Raw genomic sequence first — 25,885 nt, forward strand, 5'->3', positions numbered from 1 at the left:
ACCAAACAGAAACAATAGTCAAGACCAAATGCAAAACTGTAGTCATTGTTTTAACTGATCTCTGTTTACTCATGTAAGTTTTCTTCTTACCTGCTAGCTATAGATTTTAGGGTTCCTTTCTAATTGGTCAGGAAATTAGTGCAAAAAGAGGCTATTCACTTTCTTTTATGTATTATCATTTCGTATGTATTTTTTCTAACCTTTTCTCTAACTTACAGCCAACTTTTGAAGACTTAATCATAACTTCAGTGATAATTTAATATTATCTTTTTTCCCTCCAGTTAGTGCTGCCTTCATGTGCCTCTTCATTTCTCTTATCAGAAGATCTAAAAAGAAAAGGAAAGTAAAACTAAAATAAAAAGTTTAAATACTTTAAAAGTTTGTTAGTTTCTACCTCTTATGTTGAATAAAATTATATTTGGGGTTATCTATAGATTAATTTATCTGTATTCTAATTCAGTAGAATGACAGAGGCTCTTCTTAAATCTGAGTTTTTCTCCTCTCTTTAAATCTTTGTAAAAGCTTATAATTATGAACTGCCTTGCTAGAGAGGAAATGAAGAATACCTTTTCATTTGAAGTTTATAGAAGAACTAAAAATTAGACTATAATTTCAAACATTTCTCTTTACTTAGGCTTGCTACTGTTCTCTTCTTTAGTCTCAAAAGGCACAATGAGTTCCTTTTTATTCAAAAAATTTGTATGTGTGTTGCAGTGAGTTCTGCAACCAAGTACTCAGAACTGGGCCAAACTCACAGGTTAAGAGCACAGTCCTCTGTATGACTGCCCTCACTCCAGACACCGGCCTCAAGTTTGGAGTCCCCAGGTCACCCCTACCTCTGACCAACCTCACTTCTGACCACGAGACAAATTTGGGTGTTGCTAGTTCTCCCTCAGGTTTCATAATTTGCTAGAATGACTCACAGAACTTAGGAAAGCACCATACATATGATTACAGTTTGTTATGGCCAAAGGATACAAATCAGAACCAGCCAAATGGGAGAGATGCATAGGGCAGGGTCTGGGAGTGTCCCAAACATAAAGTTTCCGTTGTCCTCAGGGATGTCATCCTTCTGGCATATTGATATGTGACAATATGCAGAATATTGCCAACCACAGAAGCTCATCAATTTTCTGGTCTAGAGTTTTTTTTTTTTTTTTAAATTAGTCAAAAACACATAACATAAAATTTGCTATCTTAACCATTTTTAAGCATATAGTACAATAGTGTTAGCTTTATGCATATTGTTGTGCAGCAAATCTCTAGAACTTATCTTGCAAAATTGAAACTCTATATCCATTGAACAACTTGCCTTTTACCTCTTTCTCCAGCTCCTAGCAGCCACCATTCTACTTTCTGTTTTTAAGAGTTTGACTATTTGAGATACCTCAAATAAATGGAATCATGCAATATTTGTCTTTTTGTGACTGGCTTGTTTTACTTAGCATAATGTCCTCAAGGACATTCATGTTGTAGCATATGTCAGGATTTCTTTCCTTTTTTTTTTTGGTGAGGAGGATTAGCCCTGAGCTAACATCTGTGCCCATCGTCCTCTATTTTTGTATGTGAGATGCCACCACAGCATGGCTTGTTGAGTGGTGCATAGGTCCGTGCCCCGGATCTGAACCTGCGAACCCTGGGCCGCCGAAGTGTAGCTCATGAACTTAACCACCACACCACCAGGCCGGCCCAGAATTTCCTTCTTTTTAAAGGCTGAATAATATTCTTTTGTGTTTATATACCACATTTTCTTTATCTTTCATCTGTTAATGGACATTCAGATTTCTTCTGCCTTTTGGCTGTTGTGAATAATGTTGCAGTTAACATGAGTGTGCAAATATCTATCTGAGATCTGATTTTCAATTCTTTTGGATATATATCCAGAAGTAGGATTGCTGGATCATATGGTAATTCTATGTTTAATTTTTTGAGGAACCTCTATACTGTTTTCTCAGTGGCTCCACTATTTTAGATTTCTACCAACAGAGCATAAGAGTTCCAATTTGTCCACATCCTCAGCAGTGCTTTTTATTTTCTGTTTTTTTTTTTTTTTTTAAATAGACGCTGTCCTAAGGAGTGTGAGGTAATATCTTGTGGTTTTGATTTGCATTTCCCTAATGATTGATGATATTGAGAACCTTTTCAAATGCTTATTGGCCATTTGCGTATTGTTATGGAATGAATGCAAATTGTTATGGAATGAATGTTCCTGCCAAAATTGATATGTTGAAGCTCTGACCCCCAATGTGATGCTATTTGTACCCCCATAATGGGAAGTAGCTTTAGAACTGGGTAATGGGTAGAGGCTAGAAGAGTTTTGATATGCATGCTAGAAAAGCCAAGATTGCTGTGAAGGGGCTTTTAAAGGTGATTCTGGTGAGGGCTCAGAAAAAAGGAGAGCTATAGAGAAAGCTTCCATCTTCTTAGAGAATACATAATCATGATCAGAATGTTGGTAGAAATATGGATAGTGAAGACCATTCTGAGGAAGTCTCAGTTGGAAACAAAGAACATGTTATTGGACAATGGAAAAAAAGGTGATCTTTGTTATAAAGTGGCAAAGAACTTGACTGAACTGTGTTTATGTTCTAGTATGTTGTGGAAGGTAGAACTTGCGAGGGATGATATTGAATATTTAGCTGAGGAGATTTCTAAGCAAAGTATTGAGGGAACAGCTTGGTTCCTCCTGAATGCGTATAGTAAAATTGGAAAAGAGAAATGAATTGAAGAAGGAATTGTTATGCAAAAAGGAATCGAGGGCCGGCCCCGTGACTTAGCGGTTAAGTGCCCGCGCTCCGCTACTGGCGACCCGGGTTCGGATCCCGGGCGCGCACCGATGCACCGCTTCTCTGGCCATGCTGAGGCCAGGTCCCACGTACACCAACTAGAAGGATGTGCAGCTATAACATACAACTATCTACTGGGGCTTTGGGGGAAAAAAAAAAAAAAAAAAGGCATCAAAACTTAAAGATTTGGAAAATTCTCAGCCTGCCTCTATTGCAAAAAATAAGAAAGCTATTTGGAAAAGAATATGAAGGTTATGGCCAAACAACCATTTGATAAGGAGATTAGTATGGGTGCGAACCATGAACGGTGAGAAATAAATGTCTGTTGTTGAAGCCATCCAGTCTATGGATTTTGTTACAGCATTGAAAACTAAGACATAGATCTTCTTTGGAGAAATGTCTAAGTCCTTTGCCCATTTTTAAATTGGAGTTTTTGTTGTTGTTGAGTTGTAGTTTTATATATATATATATATATATATATATATATATATATATATAATTTATACAGTCATGTGTTGCTTAACAATGGGGATGCATTCTGAGAAATGTGTCGTTAGGTGATTTTATTGTTGCGCGAACATCATAGAGTACTTCCATAAACTTAGATGATATAGCCTACTACATACCTGGGCTATATGGTACTAATCTTATGGGGCCACCATCGTATATGCAGTCTGTCGTCAGCTGAAACGTCATTATGTGGCACATATGTGTGTGTATGTATATATGTATGTGTATATATATATGTGTGTGTATATATATTATTTTGAATTAATCCCTTATCAGATATATGGTTTGCAAATATTTCCTTCCACTCTTGTAGGTGGCCTTTTCACTTTGTTGATTGTTTCTTCTGTTGTGTAGAAGTTTTTAAGTTTGATACAGTCCCATTTGTCTATTTTTGCCTTTGTTGTATGTGATTTGTTGTTTATCCAAGAAATTATTGCCAAATCCAATGTTTTGAAGCTTTTCCTGTATGTTTTCTTTTGGCAATTTATAGTTTCAGGTTTTATGTTAGGTCTTTAATCCATTTTGAGTTAATTTTTGTATATGATGTAAAGTAAGGTCCAACCTCATTATTCTGCATGTGGATATCCAGTTTCTCCAAGACCATTTATTGAAGAGACAGACTATCCTTTCCCTATTGTTTACCTTGGCATCTTTGTCAAAGACCATTTGACCATATACATGAGCGTTTATTTCTCGGTTTGCTATTCTGTTCCATTGGTCTGTGTGTCTGTTTTTATGCCATAACAATACTGTTTTAATTACTATAGCTTTGTAATATTTTTTGAAACCAGGAAGTATGAGGCCTCCAGCTTTGTTTTGCTTTCTCAAGATTATTTTGGCTATTCAGGGTCCTTTGAGATTCCATATGAGTTTTAGGATTTTTTTCCTATTTCAGCAAAAAATAGACAATTGGAAAAAAGATATTTTATTGTGAAAAAATGCGATTGAGATTTTAAAAGGGATTGCATTGAATCTATCTATTGCTTTAGATAGTATTGGACATTTTCACAATATTAAGTCTTCCAATTCATGAACATGAGCTGTCTTTCTGCTTATTTGTGTTGTTTTTAATTTCATTCAGCAGTGTTTTGTAGTATTCAGCATCCTAGTGTTTCATCTCCTTGGTTAAATTCATTCCTAAGTATTTTATTTTTTTTGATGCTATTGTAAATGGGATCATTTTCTTAATTTCCTTTTTGGATTGTTCATTGTTAGTGTATAGAAATGCAGGACATATTTGTGTGTTGATTTGTGTCCTGTAAGTTTGCTGAACTTGTTTAGTAGTTCCTACAGTTTTTTGTGGATTGTTCAGGGTTTTCTATATACAAGATCATGTCATCTGTGAACTGGGATAATTTTACTTCTTCATTTCCTATTTTGATACCTTTTATTTCTTTTTCTTGTCTGCTTGCTCTGGCTAGGACTTCCATTACTATGTTGAATAAAGTGATGAGAGTGAGCCTCCTTGCCTTTTTCCTGATCTTAGAAGGCAAGCTTTAAGTTGTTCACCATTGAGTATATTGTTGGTTGTAGGCCTTTCATCTATGGCTTTTATCATGTTGTGGTAGTTTCCTTCTATTCCTAGTTTGTTGAGTGTTTTTATGAAAGGGTTTTGAATTTTTTCAAATGCTTTTTCTGCATCAGTTGAGATGATCATGTAATTTTTGACCTTGATTCTGTTAATGTGGTGTATAAATTGATTGATTTTTATATGTTGAACCATCCTTGCATTCTAGGAATAAATCCCTTTTGATTATGTTGTATAATCCTTATAATGTGTTGTTGAATTTGATTGGCTAATATTTTGTTGAGAATTTTTGTATCAGTAATCAGGGATATTGGTCAGTAGTTTTCTGGTAATATCTTTGTCTGATTTTGGTATCAGGGTAATGCTGGCCTCTTAGAATGAGTTTAGACGTGTTCCCTCCTCTTCAATTTTTTGGAAAATTTGAGAAGGATTAGTGTAAGTTCTTATTTAAATATTTGGTGGAATTGTTCAGTGAAGCCATCTCGTCCTGGGCTTTTCTTTGTTGGGAGGTTTTGGATTACTAATTCAGTCTCCTTACTTGTTATAGGTCTGTTCAGATTTAATTTCTTCATGATTCACTCTTGGTAGGTTGTTTCTAGAATTTATCCATTTCTTGGAGGTATCCAGTTTGTTGGTGTGTAATTATTCATAGTAGTTTCTTATGATCCTTTTTATTTCTGTGGCATCAGTTGTAATGTCTCTTTCATTTCTGATGTGTTATTTGAGTCTTTTCTCTTTTTTTCTTAGTTTAGCTAAAGATTTGTTGATTTTGTTGTTCTTTTCAACAAACCAACTCGTAGTTTTGTTAATTCTTTTCTATTGTTTTTCTATTTTGTATTTCATCTATTTTTGCTCTAATGTTTATTATTTCCCTCCTTCTGCTAACTTTGGGTTTAGTTTGTTCTTCTTTTTTCTAGTTCCTTGACATGTTAAAAAAAAAAGCGCCTTGAGCCTAGATGCTTTTTCCCAACTTGGCAAGCTGTGTCAGCTTCTGTCTGTAGTATTACAAGATCTCTGGTGCTGTCACATGCTGCTGAGCTCTCTTTTTTCTCAGTGGCCCCCGAGGCATCCAGAGCATGCAGGTTCTCAGTCAACCCTCCAAGTCAGGCAAGACAGCAACAGTTCCTTGGACAGCCCCCTGGACAGCTGGAATGTTGGATGCACATTCCACTCTTTTCTTTCCCTTCCAGAAGAGAAGCTCAGCATAGGCCTATTTCTCCTGATTTCCAGCTGTGTCAGGTTGTGGGCGGAGTTTTTACCCATTTCATTGCAGTTGAGCTTGCCTGGGGTCCTACAACTTCCTCACTGGTTTCTGGCATTCTCATAAAGGCTGTTTAGACCATATATTTTTGTTTAGTCAGTGTTTCTGTGGGAGAGTGAGGTGTTTCCTATTCCATCATCTTGCTGACCCTGAAGTCCATATTTTTTTTTTTTTTTAATAAAATAGGCGTGATTGATTGAACTTAGTCTCCAGGCTGCCTTCCCTCCCAGAGAGTGGGCTGATATCACGTGGCTCGAAGTTCCAACCCAATGTGTATTCACATTGCTGGTGTTTTTGGCTTGGCCGGCATCCACCTGAGTCATCTTCTTTGTATTAACTATCTAGCCATGAGTCACCTCGTTAGCCTGAACTCTTAGATGCAGTGGAGGATTTAGAGGTTGCCTCCCAGACATTGGGGACAAAGGCCAGCCAAAGTCTTTATTACACATGCATATTGAAATCTCATCACATAGTACAAAATTTAAAAGGTACAAATGTGTACAGGGAAATATAAATCTCCCACCTACCCCTGTTTGTCAGCCACTCAATTTTTCTCCTTGGAGGTTGGTGCTTTTTTTTTAAGTCATTTTTTGCCTAAATGACAGTTAACGCTCTTAAAAAGTAATAGATTTTTTTTCCTTTGGCCTTTGCTTTATTTTGAGGATTTGAAGGACTATTTTTGTTCTGCAAACAGAGTGAATACTACTCCTTTACATTATACCTTGAAATGAGTTTGTTACTGAAACACTAGGTGCTGGGATAGAAAAGTGAAATTAGTCTTTTGGGTTTTTTTTTTTCCCCATGAAAGTCACACCGTTTTTTTGGATTAAGAATAATATGTTCATTGTAAGAAATTTTTTTTGGAAAATAGTGACACATAAAATAACAAAAGTCTTATCATTTAATGTTTTATTTCCCATCTTTTTTCTGTTTGAATAGTGGGTGGGTACACATTTAATCATCCTTTATAAAAAACAAACAATTTGGAATAGAATCTAGGGTTTTGTATCATTGTTTTCCCACATAACACTACTGAGATCGCTTTCTTATGTCATTAAATAATCTTTAGTAATATGGTCTTACCATTTCTTTGTTTTTGCATGTTACGATTGTTTCCAGGTTTGTGCATAAATTAGCAGATCTATTAGATAATTTGCTTTAATGTTTTTTTCTTGATTGATTTTAGGGGACTTAAAAGTTAATGACTTAATTATTTAGTGTTTATATCTTACCTTCTTACATTGTTCACGATAATAGCCAGAGCTATTCTTTCAAGGTAGGTAGCTTTCTTTTTTACTGACTTGCTGTAGAGTGAGAGCTTATAAAATCTGCTTTTATTCATTAGACTTTCCCTTTTAAATATGAGTAATCTGTTTTTATGATTTTTCTAAGGTTCTTTAAACAATCCTTTAATGTCCCTTCAGTTCTTATGAAAAATGCATAGGTTATATTTCATATATGTGTATATATATATGCTTATGTTAACTTATTTGGTATAAGTTTTATGTATATTTTAAATCTTTTTTCTTCACAGATGGGCCATTGTCTTCCTCTTCCTTTTCACTTCTTTTCTGTTATTTCAGCTCAACATTTTTAAGGGAGCACTGTGCAGGAGATGCAAGAATAAATTCTCGAGGAAATTTTAAAATAGGAACGGGGAGCACTAGATGCATAAGTCTAATAGTGTGCACAAATAGGTTTCAAAATTTTATTGATGGGTCCAAAATAAAATCTAGATGTTTTGGCTGTTTCCCTATCTGCTAGGGTCCTGTGTTAATAGGAAGTTCTCAAGGTGGTGTCAACATTGAAGATGTTGCTGCTGAGACTCCTGAGGCCATAGTTAAAGAACCTATTGATATTGTAGAAGGCATCAAAAAGGAACAAGCTGTCTGGGTATGTTGTATTCTGAAAAATTTCTAGCTTTTGATTGGAGAATTATAGTACTTAAAGAAAGAGAATTAACTTTGTAAAAGTGATTGATAAAACTTAAAAACATTTTTTTTGAGTGTCAAGGCATGTTAATATCTCTTTGAAATGGAAACCTTTAGAAGTATCTACAATATATTTCTTCATATCCTCCATAAATATTTCAGTATGTATCTTTAAAAGATAAGGATTCTTTTAAAATAGCCACTATACCATTGCCATACCTGGTAATATTAACAATAATTCCTTAATGTCATTACTTACCCAGTCATTCAAAATCCCTAATGGTCTCAAGTTTTTTTCTTTTACAGTTTGTTTGAGTTGGGATCCATATAAGGTCCTTCATTACCATTGGTTAATATGTCTCATGGCTCTTTTTCTAATTTATAGGTTTCCTTTCCCTCACTCTCCATCCTTTTTCTTTTAATTTGTTGAAGAAACTGGGGTGATTAGTGTTTTTTGTAGTCAGAATTTTCCATCCCCGTAATGCTATTCTATTTAGCATCTTCCTATCTCCCCTTTATTTCCTGTAGATTATATTGAATGGTAGGGACACTGTCTTATATATTCCTATAATAGATAAGTGATTTTAGTTTTTTGGGGGGGTTTATGGACGCTTTTAAGGATCTGGTGAAAGTTATGGACTTTCAGTGTGTGCACATACAGAGTAAATTTTGCCTGCAATTTCCCTAGTTTTCTGTACTGTCCTTCTTGTGTGCTGCTTCTTCTCCTTTCATTTCTACCTGCCTCTGCCTCCAAAAAACAACCCACCAAGCCTGTGAGAGTTGCTTGGTAATGTTTGTAATACTGCTATTGAATCAAATTGTTTAGTTTGAATATAAAAAATAAGTGACCCATCTTAAAAGAAAAGTTTCAATATTAAACTTCAAATGGAATTAACCTCTGTTAGTTGGAAACCATGTCAAAGTAAGCTTATGGTATTGAAGTCCAGTAGAGCAGGAATTTTGACTGGCACAAAGATCTAAAGGAGATAGAGAAATTTCCCTGATAAAGCGTGAAGGAAGTCATTTAGGCAAGTGAATGGTATAAATATTTAAAAGAGACAGAGACTTGACTCATTAGGTACTTATGTGAGAGTGATGACTGGAGAGTTAAATTTAGATGAGAAAGAAAATACTTGATTTTCGAGAGTACTTACTTAAAGGAATAATCTAAGATTATAGCTCTTTGAGCCATGAACAGAAATAGTACCTAGCACAGTGCTTGGCAAATTAATGTCATATGGGGTTGATCAGAATTATGTTGCAATTCTCAAATGTTTAAATCTAAAACAGGATTAAATCTAAATTAGGATTGTGACCTAATGAAAATCTTTCTTAATGAAATAGTACTTTATTTCTTATTATTCTTTGTTTGAAATAAGTCTTAACCAAAAAGGACAGTTCTTAGCTTAATTATCCACTTGATTTATTAGCATTTGACTTTGCAAAAATCACGTTCACCCTCAAAAAATTTAAGATTTCTGTTATTGAAAGTCAAATGTATTACAGCCTTAGATAGCAATTGAAAAAGAGGAAAATAACTCCTCTGTAGTGCTCCAGAGCAGTGGCAGCAGTTAGAATACACACATAGACATGTCATTTCTGTACCAGTGGTTCAGAATTGCTTATGGAACTTTAAAAATTATGGTTGCTTGGTCCACTATGGAACTTGTGTACCAGAACTTCTGCATTGGGACCTTGGTGTATATATATTTTAAAAAACTCTACAGGTATAGCTAGTTAGGAATCTCTGCTCAAGACTGTAAACTCCTCTACTAGATTAGAAGCTTAAATACCTGTATCTTTTGGGCCTAGCACAGTGCCTAGCATATATTAGGTGCTCAGTAGATTTTTGAATGAATAGGGTAATACTTGTTAACTTGATGTGTCCTCACTGCTTGCTAGACACTCTTTATAAATTACCTAAAAGGTAAAATAGTGTGGTTTAATATTTTGCCATTGTTTGGACCATGGGATTGTCAGTCCACCTTTTATATGTAGTTTTAAAATATAAGCCTCTTCTTTGAGTTTAGATTGGCGATAAGGTTTAGAGGCAGTGTGGAGGCTAGGGAAAAAGTACTAGAACTGGAATCTAGGCGAATGGCAAGTCTCCTGACCTCTCTGAATCTCTTTCTTGTTTGTAAAACGGGCATACTACCTGCCTTGTGAGAATTTTGAATAAAAAGTTTTATTTAACCATTTAGTAATAGTAGCTGCTACTTCAATGATTGATTGACTACAAATGATTCATGCTTATTATTTAAATGATAAACTACAAGGTTTTTTATTTACAATAATTCAGTGTTAATGGGACGTATACAACATACTCGTAATAAAGAAACAAATTGCTTTCAGCTTGCACAGAAGATGGGATTTCCACCTAATATTGTGGATTCTGCGGCAGAAAACATGGTCAAGCTTTACAACCTTTTTCTGAAATATGATGCAACCATGGTAGAAATAAATCCAATGGTAGAGGATTCAGATGGAGCTGGTAAAGTATCTTCTTTTATCAAGCATTGATTATGTATTTATCCACCTATTGTATGCTTCATTAAGGAAGTTGAACTCATGAGGAAGTGAACTTATTCCTATTAGAAGCTTATTTTATAATAAATGGAATGTATGTGAACAAATATTAAAGAGACCCATTAAAACAAACACCTTAATATGTATTTAGGTACACACAGAGGGGTTAAAGCTTCACTGTCTAATATGGTAGCCACCAGCCACATGTGGCAATTAAAAATAATTAAAATGATATAAGATTAAAATATTCAGTTCCTCAGTTGCACTAATCACATTTCAAGTGCTCAGTAGCCACATGTGGTTACTGTATTGGACAGCACACATATAGAACATTTCCATCACTGCAGAAAGTTCTGTTGGGCAGTGCTGGATTACAGCATCCAGTGGGTAGTGAATAAATGGCTGTGATTTGGGGGAATTAGCAGTCTTAGTCTCCACAAGTTTCAGACTTTAGAAACATCGTGAATCTTTATTGTACTAAGGGTATACTCTGATGCTAGAGCCACTAGAGAAGTAAGATTGTCACTTTGACAGCTCTTCTTTTGCATATGCTTAAGAGGTAAATCAGATTCTGAATGATCATGCCTTCCATGTATAGTTTTTTAAAAAAAGTATAAGTTGCTCTATTGTAGCCTAAATTTTTCTTGATATTTTATATTAACTACTTCTATTGCTCTAATTTATTTGATTTTGTTTCAAGTCTCTTTGGACATTTCTAATCTTCTTAAGCATTTGTAGATCATCTTTCACTTTTACACTTGTAATTAGTTATATTCTTTATTATAGAAATCAATTTTTGGTTGGTCATTTATATGATTATATAAAGAAGAATGAGTAAATTCTCTTGTGATAATAGAGGTAGTTTATAAAACTAAAAATAATGAAATTTTTTGAAGAGTGAGGGCTGATGCACATTTTAAAAATGAAATGTTCAAGGCTGGTCCCGTGGGGTAGTGGTTAAGTTTGGCGGCCCGGGTTCACGAGTTTAGATCCTGGGCGTGGACCTACCCTGCTTGTCAGGCACACTGTGGCGGCAACCCACATATGAAGTAGAGGAAGACTGGCACAGATGTTAGCTCAGGGTTAATCTTCCTCAAGCGAAAAAAGAGGAAGATGGGCAACAGACGTTAGATCTGGACCAATCTTCCTCAGCAAAAAAAAAAAAAAAGGGAAATGTTCGGTGAAGGAGAATTAGCTATATAAAACAGATATTTCTTGTATTATTTTTTGATTATGTAACTTAATAACATTGAAGGCAGGACCCCTGAATTCTTTCCAACTACGATACAATACTATAGCTCTATTCTATTGCTAAGGGAATGTCTTCATTCTCTTATTTTAATAACTAATTTTTTTCTTTTTTTGTATTCAGTTTTTCTTTGTATGCATTTATATATATTTCACAGGAGTTTTTAATTTTTTTCCTGATTGAGGCCTTGTATATTTATTATAGAAAATTTGCACAGTGCCAAGAACTATAGATAGATAGGAAAAAGGAACTCCTAGAACCTCATTACCTAATACCCTTTTAATATTTTATGTTGGTCATTTCAGTCTTTTCTGTAATTAGAATCATACTCTCTATTCAATTTGTATCTTTCCCTTTTTTAACTTAAAACTATATAATACAAATTTTTGTTAAATATTTTTCAAAGATATAACTTTTAAAGGCTCGCATTTTATTTATATATAAATCTTCACAGCCTTGATTATCTTTCATACATTCTCAGAAGTAGAATTTTAGGGTCAAAGTGTAGTAAGATTTTTAATATTTGTTTTGATTATTGGGTCAGAATAAAATAACATTTAGAGATGTATTTTGCCAGATTGTTGTCTGGAAAAGTTGTTCTAATATATGAAGTGTCCATTTCATTGCTTATTTCTGCCAGAAGTGTTTAATCTCTGTCAAACTGATAGCCAGGAAATGGTGTCTTATTTTATTTTTTAATTCTTTGATTACTAGTAATGTTGAGAACTTTTCATGTTTCCTGGGCATATGTTTTCCTTAGTAGACTGAGAATTTTCTGTTGACGTCCTTTGGTACCTGTGTTTAGTTTCCTATGGTTGCTGTAACAAATTACTACAAACCAGGTGGCTTAAAACAACAGAAATTTATTTTCTCACAATTTTGGAAGCCAGAAGTCCAAAATCAGTATCATATGAATTCAAGGTGTCCGCAGCTCTGCACCCTCCAGAGGCTCTAGGGAAGAATCCATTCCTTGCCTTTTCTAGCTTCTTGTGGCATTCCTGGATTTGTGGCCACCTCATTCCAGTCTTGCCTCTGTGGTCACATTGCCTTCTCCTCTTCTGTGTATCCAGTCTCCCTCTACCTTTCTCTTATAAAGACACTTCTCTTATAAAGTGGTGTCATTTAGGGCCCACTCAGATAATCCAGGATAATCTCCTCCTTTCAAGATCCTTATTTTAATCACATCTGTAAAAATTTTAGCATATAAGGTAACATTCATAGGTTCTATGTATTAGGACCTATTTTCTTTGGGGTGGCCATTATTCAGCCCACTAGAGTACCCAAAAAACGTGGATAGTTTTTCTTATTAATTTGATGAGGTCTTTGTTTACTTTTTGAAAATTTATTTACGTGGTTCAAAAATCAGAACAATATAACAAAGTATATTTCCACCAATCGCTTCCCTTTATCCTGAAATTTTGCTTTCTCTTCATCCTTATCTACTTCCATTCCCTCTCTCCTCATTTTTTAGTTTCTTGTGTTTTTTTCCGGTGTTTCTTTTGCAAATAAAAACAAATGAGAAAATGTGTTCTTTACTACCCGCTTACAGAAAAGATTGCATACTATATACATTTTTCATTTTGTTTTATTCACCTAATAATATATCCTGCTGGTCTGTCCATGTGCATGGACTCTATATATTAAGGATGTTAATCTCTTGTCTGACATTTGATAGGAATATTTTTCCAAGTTTGTCCATTGTCGTTTAGTTTTGTTTGATATTTTTGGACACATTGAAGCTTTATTTTTTATTTTTTGTGAGGAAGATTAGCCCTGAGCTAACGTCTGTTGCCAATCCTCCTCTTTTTGCTGAGGAAGATTGGCCCTGAGCTAACATCTGTGCCCATCTTCCTCTATTTTATATGTGGGATCCCTGCCACAGCATGGCTTGATAAGTGGTGTGTAGGTCTGCGCCTGGGATCTGAACCTGCAAACCCTGGGTCACCAAAGCGGAGCATATGAACTTAACCACTACGCCACTGGGCTGCCCCCAAGCTTTATGTGTTTTCGTGTAGTCAGATGTCATTTTGGCTTGCACTACTTTCATGCTGAAAAGTTTTTTTCCCCCTAAGAAAAAATAAGACTGTTTTCTTTACATAGGTATTATAGTTCTTCTTAGATTTATTTGTAGAAATAAATTTTTGGGTGCTATTTTGAATGAGCTCTTTTCTCCCATTATGTAAGATCAGTAAATATTCATCTACAATTTTTTTTTTGTTTCACTTTTTACTTTTAAATCTTTAATCAATCAAGATTTTACTTCTTTTTTTCCAAATAGTCAGTTTTCCTAAAATCATTAAATAAAACATCCTTCCCTAGTGCTTTTGATATTTCTCCTTATCATATTCAAGTGTCTGATTCCATGGATCTGATTGTTCTTTTTTGTATCAGTAATTGTAAGTTTTAATAATGGATGAGGTAAGTCTTCCCTCGTCTGCTTATTTAAAAATACTTTTTTCAGGGAGGCAATTCTTACGTATTTATTCTTTTAGATTTGTGTTACTTAACCCTTTGTGGGTCAAGGGCATTTTGAGAAATAACAGCGAAAATTGCATGAAAGCAAGTTATAACCCTCACCCGAGGACACTGCAGTGGTGTTCCCATGAGAGCATGTGCACATGCACTATTCATCGCGCAGTTGAGAGGTTCGCAAACTCCCTGAAGTCTTTGCTCCTAGTGTTGGTACTTGGATATCAAATTACTAATTCCTATTGCTAGGTAACCTTTAGAATTCTTTTGTCAGATTTCAAGACAAATCATCCTTGAATTTTACTGGACTTGCATTAATCCTATAAATTGCTGGGGAAAAATTAACATCTCCCTAGTAGTCAGTTTTTCTAACTGGAAATACATTATTTTTCCATTTATGTAAGTCTTTATTTATGTCTTTTTAAGTAAGACTTATTTTTTTAAGTAGGTATTATATTTCTTCTTAGATTTATTTGTAGAAATATATTTTGGGTTGCTATTTTGAATGGGATCTTTTCTGCCATTATATTTTCGTACTGTTTATTGCTAGTATACAGACTATTGATTTTGTTCTTCATTCGCAGATTTTAATTCTATTGTTGTATTTGTTTTCCTTAGTCTTAAAAATATCTCCACTGCATTTTAGCTTGTCTTCCATGTTTTGGTTTATTTTCATTTCTTCTTTCATAGTACGTAGTTTTGAATTTTGACCATGCAAAAGAGACATTCTGAGTATGCTTTGGTTTCCTTTAGTAAATTTTTGAAAAGTATATATTTTTTCTGTGACTGTTTAATAAAAATATAACAAATACTGTGTGCCAGACGTTGTTGCAAGCACTTTACAAATATGAACCCCTTTAGTTCATTTAATGTTTATAACAGTCCTGTGAGGTAGGTACTGCTACTGTCCTTATTTTATAGGGTAGGAGACTGAGTTACCATGAGGTTAGGTGACTTGCCCAGGGACACAGGGCTAGTGGTGGAGATGAGCTGTACCCAAACAGTCAGCTGCAGAATTTGTGCTCTTAAATATGATACAGTTGTATGACAGGGATATTTGGTAGAGAGTAGTAAAAAGGCAGTATTAGAGTTGGAAGAGATAAGCAGTAGGTAGCCTTTTAGGTTAGGAAGCTGTAGCAGTAGTCCAAGCAAAAGAGAACAAAGGCAGTGGGAATGGAGAAGAGAGGACTTTATTTTATAGAAGAGTCTAAGCTCAGGCTCTGTTAGCAAATCTACATTTCTCACAGTAAATTCTTTATATATTTTGAATGGAGGCTTTGGACCAATGTAGACCATGTAGTTATAAACATCTGCAGATTGATAGGTTTCATATTTAAGATACATACTGAGTTTCAAAAAATATAGATATTCATCTCCTTTGGTACTAAGTTGCCATATGACAAGATAGAATATAAATTTGGGGAAATTACCATACTATTCCTTAAAATAGTAGTTTAGGACATTTTGAACAACTAAATTTGGAGTTATTTTCTTTGTGCACAATTTTTTTTGGAGCATATCTACTGCATAGAATACCTCTTAATTTGTACTGGTTTAATTGTTTGAATAATTGTAAGGTGAAGGCTTATAGACTCTAGACTTATTTTCCTAGTAATGCTCTGAAAACATAGGGTAATACAAAAATAATATATTTGAATAGAATTGCCTAAATAGCTTATTATATCATTGCTATCATTGGGGTTTCTAAGAAGTCCTCTGATTACCCCTCTTCCCCGCCAGAGTTCTAATCAAATGGATCTGACAAATAAATTGCAGAATTAGACAGACTTCATATACATGTTCAAATACTAGCTGTAACAGGGCAGTCCCTTCAGGACAGAATATGCCCTGGAAATAGTGGTTGGAAATGCTTGCTCCCTGCAGGAAGCTCACTCCCAAGAAGAAAGATTGTGCTGAATTATGCGTGCCTGGTTTTATAGTATCCATATTAACCAGACAGATAATTTGCTTCCCTTCCTCTGGGAAGAAGTGAGTAAAGAGACAGTGAGAGGCCAGATATTATACTAAATGAATCCTTTGAATGTTAAAAGAAACATCAGAAGTAGGGAAGATTTTCTCTCCCCAACATCCCTCAGTGTTTTCTTTTCTTGACCCGTTGAGCTTAACCATTAAGCATATTATCTATCAGGGTGGACGTGAAGCTCTTGAGGGAGGAGATATTAGCTGTTTGGGTAGTTCTGTTCTTTTTTTTTTTTTTTTTGGTGAGGAAGATTGGCCCTGAGCTAACGTCCATGCCCATCCTCCTCTATTTTTTATATGTGGGCTGCCGCCACAGCATGGCCTGATGAGCAATGCACTGGTCCGCGCCCGGGATGTGAACCTGCGAACCACAGGCCGCTGAAGCAGTGTGTGCGAGCTTAACCACTACACCACCTGGCTGGCCCCTGGGTAGTTCTGTACTGACTTTCAGGCTGCCATCCCAATTCCAACCATTGTTCCTTTGGATATTCTAGAGCACCTGTGAGTAGTTTGGATTTTTGCCCCCAGCAGCTTCTAAAATGGATCAAAATAGTACGCTAATATCAGCTCTAAGAAAGTGTTATGCTCAATTCTGAAAGTTCATTCTTTTCTGTTTCTGACACCAGATTATGCCCAGTCATGTTGTCTGCTGGAGTATCAGAGGTTCTTCAGTGAGCTTAAATTATGGCATTAAGACACTCTAAAATACCCACGTGTAATCTCTTAAAAATTTCCTCCATTTTGAGCATCATGATTTTGGCACTCCAGTATGAATTGAGTATGGACTCTGTTTACTGATATTACACCTACCCTTACTTGTTAGCAGGTGTTGTCAGTGGATGTTTCTACTGAGCTCATGCCTAAGAAATCTGCTTCCTAGGGATTCACCCCAAATATGTTTCCATTGGAGAATCACTTCTTCAGCTAGTTCCTGAGTGAACCTGTCTTGATCTTCTGGAGTCTTTACATCACAGGCCTGCTGAGGACTAGTGCCTTTGCTGTGTGCTTCTCATTTTTTTTTGAACAACACATTAAATTTTTTAATTTAATGGATATATATGCAACCCTGCACCCTACATTTAGAAAAACTTTTTTTTTTCAAATACCAATTAAAAAATGAAGTACTGAGCCACAAATTAAAAGTCTCAACAAATATCTAAGAATTAATAACATAGATCGTAGTCTTTAAGCACAAAGCAAAAGCATTATTCATCGTGTCATGTTTTTTAAAATTTAAAGAAAGTACTTTAAAATAATTCATGACTTAATGAAGAAATCATAATGGAAATGAGAAAATATTTAGAACTGAACAACTGCAAGATATGTAGTGCTCCTCGGGAGGAAGAATTATCAAAAGTGGTCAGTTGTTTCTTAGTTAATATGTAACTTAAATGTAATTATCCAAGAATTTGGAACATGAAAAATGGATTATTGTACAATTCATATGGAAAATAAAAGGATAAGAATTCCGATACATTTTTTTCTTTTCCATAGCATTAATTTAATATGATGGGTGATGTTTTGCTGAACTAAATCACTGCTTACTGTGACTGTGGTATGGTGTGGGCTTTTTCCCCCTAACTTTTTATTTTGATACAGAAATAAAATAGTACAAGGAACTCCCATATATCCTTTATTCAGAATCATCAGTTGTTTACATTTTGCCTTATTTGTTTTAACATTCTCTTTCTCTCTGTGCTGTGTGTGTGTAAAAATATGTATTTTTGGAACCATTTGAGAGTAAGCTGGATACACTGTTCTTTTTTACTCCTAAATATTTCAATGTCTAAAAACAAGAATATTCTCTTATATAAACTCAATACATTTATTAAAACTATGAAATTGGGGCCAGCCCTGTGGCATAGTAGTTATGTTTGTGCACGCCACTTCAACAGTCCAGGGTTTGCTGGTTCGGATCCTGGGCGTGGACCTACGCACCTCTCATCAAGCTATGCTGTGGCGGCATCCCACATACAAAATAGAGGAAGATTGGCACAGATGTTAGCTCAGTGACAATCTTCCTCAAGCAAAAAAAAAAAAAAAAAGAGGAAGATCGGCAACAGATGTTAGGTCAGGGCCGATCTTCCTCACCAAAAAAAAAAAAAACCCATGAAATTTAACATTGATAAAATATTATTTTGCATAATACATACTCAAATGTATGTTATGTGTCCCAGTTTTGACCTTTATACCTTTTCCCGCTTCCCCTTCCAGTCTAAGATTCTGCTCTAGGATCACACATTAAATTTAGTTATCAAGTCTATTGGACTTTAAACAGTTCCTCACTTTTGCTTTGTTTCTTGCCCTTGACACACACACACACACACACACACACACACACACACATTTGGTTTTGTAGATACGGGGTCATTTATTTTGTAGAATGTTCTTCAGTTTGGGTTTCTCTGTCTGAGTTTCCTCATGGTGTTTTTTCCTTCATAGTGCATCATATCAAGAGGCACATTATGTCAATTTGTTTCAATATTGATCACATTAACTTGGATCACTTGGTTAAGGTAGTGTCCATCAGATTTCTTGATTATAGAATCACTGTTTTTTCCTTTGTAATTATTAGGAAATTTGTGGGAAAATATTTTGAGACTATGTTCCTCATCAAACTTTTACTCATTAGTTCTGGCATCTACTGATGATTTGCTAACTCGATTCCTTCTGTATTTACTAGTTGGCATTGTATTGTCAAGAAGAGCTTTCCTGTCTTCCTCATTTGTTTATTCATTTATGTGTAGCAGAATGGGCTTGTGGATTCTTATTTTATTCAGTGAGTTATAACCCATTTTTATCATCATTTTGTTGCTCAGATTGTCCCACATTTGGCCAGTAGAGGCCCCTTCAAACTGACTCCTGTGGCCTCTTTTTTTTTTTTTAAACTTTTAGTCTTGAAATAAATATAGAGCATAGGAAGTTGTAAAAATCATGCAAAGAGTCTCATTTCCCCTTCACCCAGCTTCACCCAGTGGTGACATCTTATATAGCTGTATATATCCAAGCAGTTAACTGAAATTGGTATATTACTGTTAATCAGACTAAATACCTTATTCAGTTTTCACCATTTTTCAAAAAAACCTGCAATCATTTGTGCATTCATGTGTATGTATGTGTATGTATAAGTTTATCCCATATATAGATTTGTGTAACCACCACCACAATCAGGATACAGAAGTGTTCCATCACCACAAAAGAACTCTCTCGTGTACTTCTCTGTATTCACATCCTCCACACTGTTCTCCCCTACCCTGTCCCTTTGCTCTGGAAACCAATGGTCTGTTCTCTATCATTCTGTGATTTTGAAGATGTATATAAATGGAATCATATAGACTTTTACTAGGCATAATGCTTGTGAGCTCCATCCAGGTTATTGTGTGTACCAATGGTTCATTCATTTTTGTTGCTGAATAGTATTCCGTTGTCTGGATGTACCAGAATTCATTCAACCATTCATCCTTTGAAGGACATTGGGTTGTTTCCAGTATTTTGTTGTTACTAATAAAGCTGCTGTGACCATTTGTATATAGGTTTCCAGTGACCATAAGTTCTCCCTTTGTCTTTTCATATGTCCCTTTTAATGTGTCAGAGAAGTGTTCTTTGAGCATTTCTTTAATTTTTGTGCAACAGAATGTTCCAGAATTATCTTTTCTTTCTCGCAGTTCTGGAATCAGCTTTTTCTCTGAGGGACCCTGGTTCCTTTTGTGGAAAATGGTCTTTTGTAACCAAGATGTGCATGCTACCTATGCTTGTTGCTATTGATGTGTCATTGCATCTAAGCCTTTTCAGCAAGGAGAGCCTAGAAAAAAGAGAGAGAGAGAAAGAATACACATACATAAAATACACATCTTTATATCTGTATCTATCTCTGTTTTTAAAAATCTCTGAATTTATACTGATGCCTCTAATTCCACTCCAGTACCACAGAATTCATTTTAGTTCTACCCCTTTCTGTATTTTTAGTTCTTTTAGCCAACGTTTAGAAACCTGGCTCTCATTATCCTCAATATATTTATTCACTTACTCATATATTTCTAATGTTCTTTCCCTTTCTGTGCATCAAAGTTTCTTAACCTTGGCACTATTGACATTTTGGGACCAGATCATTTTTGTTTTGAGGAGGCTGTCCTGTGCATTGTAGGATGTTTAACAGAGTGTTTACCCAATAGCACTCAGATGCCAGTAGCAACCTCCAGTTGTGACAGCTAAGAATGCCTCCAGATGTTGCCAAATATGCCCTGTGGGATAGACTGACCCTGGTTGAGAACCACTGCTGTAGATCCAAGTTTCCGTGTGTTATGTTCCTTGAGCCTGAAGAACTTCCTTTAGTATTTCTTCTTGGTGTAGGTCTGCTAGTGATGAATTTTGCTTCCATTTGTCTGAAAATATCTTTATTTTCTATTCCGTTTAGAAGTATATTTTCACTGGATATAGAAATCTGGCTTGATAAATTTTTTTTTGTCACTTCAAATATTTTTTCCTACTTCGTTATTCTCCCTTTCTCCTTCCAGTATCACGTATATGAGGTGACATGATATTGTCCAGCAGGTCACTGAGGTACAGTTTTTGTTTTTTTCCAGATTGGATCACTGCTATTATTTGTCTTTAGGTTTACTGACCCATCTTCAATATACAATTAAGCCCATCTGGTGAATTTTTCGTTTCAGATATTGTACTTTTTAGTTGTAGATTTTCCATTTGGTTCTTCTTTATAGTTGTATTTTCTGCTGAGGTGACCTATCTGGTTCTTTATTAAGGCCATATTTTCCTTTAAATCCTTAAACATATTTAAAATAGCTGTTTCAGGGGGCCGGCCTGGTGGCACAAGCGGTTAAGTGTGTGTGCTCCGTTGCAGCGGCCCGAGGTTCGCCGGTTTGGATCCTGAGCGCACACCGATATGCTACTTGGCAAGCCATGCTGTGGCGGCGTCCCATATAAAGTAGAGGAAGATGGGCATGGATGTTAGCCCAGGGCCAGTCTTCCTCAGCAAAAAAAAAAAAGAGGAGGATTGGCAGATGTTAGCACAGGGCTGATCTCCTCACACACACAAAAAATAAATAAAATAAAATAAAATAGCTGTTTCACAGTCCTCTGGTAATTCCAGATCTGGGTCATCTTGGGTTTGGTTTCTTTTGATTGCTTTTTCTCTTTACTATTGCTTAGGATAGATGTAGAACCAGTACCTTTGCTGGGGCAGTTTTAATTCCCAAATATTCTTTTTCAATAAACAGTTTGAATTCATTGCGAACATAAATTGAAATACTTTCAATAAGTAACACAATATTTTTCCCCTAAACTAAAGAACATTTGGTTATTGAATATTTTATTGTGTCTGTCTTGAAATTAAGATCACTTTCTTTTTTTCCTTCAAAGTACTGTGCATGGATGCAAAGATCAATTTTGATTCTAATTCAGCTTATCGCCAGAAGAAAATCTTTGACTTACAGGACTGGACCCAGGAAGATGAAAGGGACAAAGATGCAGCTAAAGCAGATCTCAACTATATTGGCCTAGATGGAAATATAGGCTGTCTAGGTACCATGTGTTTTTATGTTAAGAGTTGGGTTGGCTAAGCTTAATTTATTTTCTTTGTGTTTGTTGCTTATACAAATCATTTTCCTCTCTTGATAGTAAACGGTGCTGGTTTGGCTATGGCCACAATGGATATAATAAAACTTCATGGAGGAACTCCAGCCAACTTTCTTGATGTTGGTGGTGGTGCCACAGTCCATCAAGTAACAGAAGCATTTAAGCTTATCACTTCAGATAAAAAGGTAAGGACAGGGCTTGTGTTTTAGAATTTGAAATAAATTGAGTTATGATTGGGAATTGAGGGAGTAGAGACATCCAGGAGAGATTACTCTTTCAGGGTTTTTTTAATGAAGGCACAAAAGGATATAGGGCTAGCAGTTGAATGGAGGAAGGGTTGAGGTGAGCTGTGCAGTGTATGTTTGCTTGCTTGTTTGTTTAGAAGACCAAGAAGATGAGCTATTTCTAGGTGGAAGGAGAGAAGAGATTTGAAGGTAGAGAGTGAGTATAGCTAAAGGAGTGAAGACCTGGAGGAGATACAATACAGTAATTGGGTGATAGAGTTAGCTTTGGAGAAGTTACTACTTCCTTGAGGTGTCGTTAGAGAAAGGAAGATCATATGCTGAAATTAGAGGGCTTGAAGTGGGAGGGGAGGCTTATGACGAGAGTGAAAGATTTGAGGCAGACTGCTAAGGAAAGAATTGCTGATGAAGAATCATTTTACTGCTCTTTACGTTATGCTAGTGTTTCTGGTTTTTGTCTTGTTTTTTACTTTTCCTTGAAGTTGGAATGGATAAACTAATTGGCTGGAATCACCCAAGAATGCATTATTTGAATCGAATGGCAGAGGTAGACTGGGTATGAGAGAGGAATGGGTATGAGAGAATTAGCATGCAGGTGACAGTATCAGTGAATTGCTCAGCTGTAGGTTCCAGGCTCTATAGTGAAGAAAGTCAGATCTCTTGAGAGCTCATAGACTGGGAGATTAGAACAAGGTTGAGGAACTAGAGGCTTTTAAGAGGAAAAGATTGGGTTTAATGGAGTTAGAGATGAAAGGTGTTAAAGGTAAAAGGAGAGGAGGTCGAGCTGAGAGAGATTTACACATTTAATATTCTAGAAACATTCATTCTGGTCAAGTCAAGGATTTGTCCTTGGTAGTAATCAGTTGAAGTGGACTGAAGGTAAAAGTGACATGGTAGAGATCCAGTAACTTTGAGGCTCGAGTGTTAAATGATGTCTTGTGGTGCATATTGAAGCTATCTAGAATGAGGTGAGAGGGAGGGAGATAAGAGGGTGCTAAGGTCCACTATGAATTCTAGTTTATTATAAATTCTAGACCTTCATTTCTTGAAGGGAGCATAGGAGGTAGATGGAGAAGGTTGCTTGTAGTCAGAGGCCACTGGCCCAGAGGCACCAGCTGTTCCAGAACCTTCCTAGCTGCTTTATTGAGGGGAACAGTATCTTGGTGTGTCTGCAAACCATTTGTAGTTTGCAGTCTATAATCTCACTGGTTGAGAAGCTCTAGTGTAGCTAAACAAACTAAGCCTCTTTTTTAAAAATAAAATAGATTTTTTTGTGTAGCTAAACAAACTAAGCCTCTTTTTTAAAAATAAAATAGATTTTTTTGTAAAGGATAGAAAAACAGTGATTCAGACTATCAGTGTGATGATGTAAGAATGGTAACCCAGACAGGCCCAGAGGTTTGGATGTGAAGCCTAGCCAGGAGTAGGTATATCTAGGGCCTGGTTTGTGTGAAAAGTTGGTTGAGTTGAAGATGATAAATGAAGAAAAGATGATAGTTAATGAACACTAAATTGGAGATCTTGCATGTGACATTGTCATGTTATAAACCTGATCTAGAATAAGTCATGTTGGTGAATGGCTATGTTTAAGAGGAAACAAGTAAATGGAATCAGGAGGTCTTACTCATATGGGATAGGAGAGAAGACAATATGAGCCAAGTGTTGAAATTACTCAGGGAGGGGAAAATAAGTTCTGGTGGGTGGTGGACTGCACAAACTTCAGTGATGAGAGCTACAGAGGGTAGGGTGGTTTGGTCTGAAAATGTTTCCATGGAATTAATTTTTATCATAAGGCATAGATACTAGTATTTTCTTGGGGAGGAAGGACTAATTACTCATTCTTTTAAAATTTTAATCTACCAAAAACGTTTAATTCACAGGTACAGGCTATTCTGGTCAACATTTTTGGAGGAATCATGCGGTGTGATGTTATTGCACAGGGTATAGTCATGGCAGTAAAGGATTTGGAAATTAAAATACCTATTGTGGTACGGTTACAAGGTGAGTGTAAAAGATATCTTGTAATTGTTCCGTAAACTCTAAATTGTTTAAAAGTTCGTAATTCCAAGGAGTTCAGTTCATTTAAAATATAATTTTCAAATAGCTGTATCTTTTAAATGACAGTATTATATAATAGGAAATTTAAAAAACATGGGTTTAAAAAATTTTCTAACATTAGGGCAAAATTGTTCATAGTTTTGCTTGGTATAATTTGATACATTATTTTTTTGTTGTGCTTTGTCTTGAATTCTGACTTGCCTCAGTTACCATTGATATGATAAGGCAGAGTATTCATGAGGTAATTCCAGGCTTTTACAGTATTTTCTTTGGTTTAGAAGCATTTATATTAAATGATGGCAGTACTCCAATGCTGAAATTTCATGCTTGTAGCGTATTGTGACAAATATTTTAAATGATTTTGTGTAGGTATTTAAAACATCTTTATATTTGCATAAATTATTTCCAGGTACACGAGTTGATGATGCTAAGGCACTGATAACGGACAGTGGACTTAAAATCCTTGCTTGTGATGACTTGGATGAAGCTGCTAAAATGGTAAACAGTCTGTGTTGATCTAAGGACAAATTTGCAAATTGTATAAAGGATTTATAAACACTTAGATTCTAAAATGAACCAGCTAATATCGCTAATAATTAGTGTTTCAGCTAAATACTAGCAGTATTGAAGGGGTTCATTACTCCTATTATCAACTCATGCCCTATCTGTCTCATCTGTATTCTTACCTACTTCCTTCTAAGCCTGCGATTATTTTGAAACAAACCTCAGACATTACAGGCATACGTTGTTTTCCTGTGCTTCACTTTATTGCGCTACACAGATACTGCATTTTTTACAAGATCTTCCACCAGCAGAAAGATTACTACTTGCTGACAGCTCAGATGATAGTTAGCATTTTTTAGCAATACAGTATTTTTTAATTAAGGTATGTACATTCTTTTTTTTAGACATAATGCTGTTACACACTTAATAGACTAGAGTATAGTGTAAACATAACTTTTATATGCACTGGGAAACCAAAAAATTCATGTGACTGGCTTTATTGCAGTGATGTGGAACCGAACTCGCACTGTCTCCTAGGTATACCTGTATATCATTTCATACATATCATCATGTGTCTATAAAAGATAAAGATATTGATAATGATATAAAGGAATTATTGTTATTTGTTTCAGGTGGGATGGTGGTATTATGTTTATATCTTATGAAAAAAGAATCTAGTCAGCATTGAAATTTCCCTGATCCTCTCAAATATTTTTTGTCTAGGTTCTTTGTTAGAATTTGGATGCAAATAAGCCTCTGCATTGCAGTTGGTTAATATGTCATTAAGTTTCTCTTAATCTATAGATTCTTCCTTGCTTTTTCTTTTTCTTTTCAGAAATTTATTTATTTAAAAAACCAGATTGGTGGTCTTATGGTGTTTCCCATAGTCTAGATTTTAATGATTGTATCCGGGGTTCATTTAACATGTTCCTCTCTCCCCTGTATTTCCTGTAAACTGGTAGTTCAGTCTGTAGGCTTGATCAGATTTGGATTTGATTTTGGGGAGTAGGGAGCAAGAATATTTTATAGTTGGTGTTGTATAATTCCAGGATATAATTAATGTCAGATTATTTCTCTTTTTGTGATATTAGTAGTCACTGACAATCATAGCTTAGATCCAATATTTTGTTTATGCAAAGTAGTGATATTCTAATTATGTCATTCTTTTATTTATTGGATAGAATACTTATAAAAAGTGGAACTTTCTTGTATCAACTATGTGTTATCATGAAGTACATTGTGCATAGGA

At 35.4% G+C, this 25,885-nt stretch overlaps 1 protein-coding gene across 2 annotated transcripts in view; it reads left to right on the forward strand.

Moving 5' to 3' along the window:
• The window catches only part of SUCLA2 (succinate-CoA ligase ADP-forming subunit beta), a 45,138-nt gene that overhangs the window by 15,913 nt on the left and 3,340 nt on the right, over positions 1–25,885 (forward strand). For both annotated transcript variants that reach the window (XM_058548174.1, XM_058548175.1), the window contains exons 5-10: positions 7,850–7,978; positions 10,369–10,507; positions 21,617–21,778; positions 21,875–22,017; positions 23,955–24,075; positions 24,542–24,630. In XM_058548174.1, coding sequence (XP_058404157.1) covers positions 7,850–7,978; positions 10,369–10,507; positions 21,617–21,778; positions 21,875–22,017; positions 23,955–24,075; positions 24,542–24,630 — 783 coding nt within the window. The remainder of the gene's footprint in view (positions 1–7,849; positions 7,979–10,368; positions 10,508–21,616; positions 21,779–21,874; positions 22,018–23,954; positions 24,076–24,541; positions 24,631–25,885) is intronic.

The sequence above is a fragment of the Diceros bicornis genome, chromosome 9 (assembly GCF_020826845.1).
Source record: "Diceros bicornis minor isolate mBicDic1 chromosome 9, mDicBic1.mat.cur, whole genome shotgun sequence".
NCBI classification, from domain to species: Eukaryota; Metazoa; Chordata; class Mammalia; order Perissodactyla; family Rhinocerotidae; genus Diceros; species Diceros bicornis.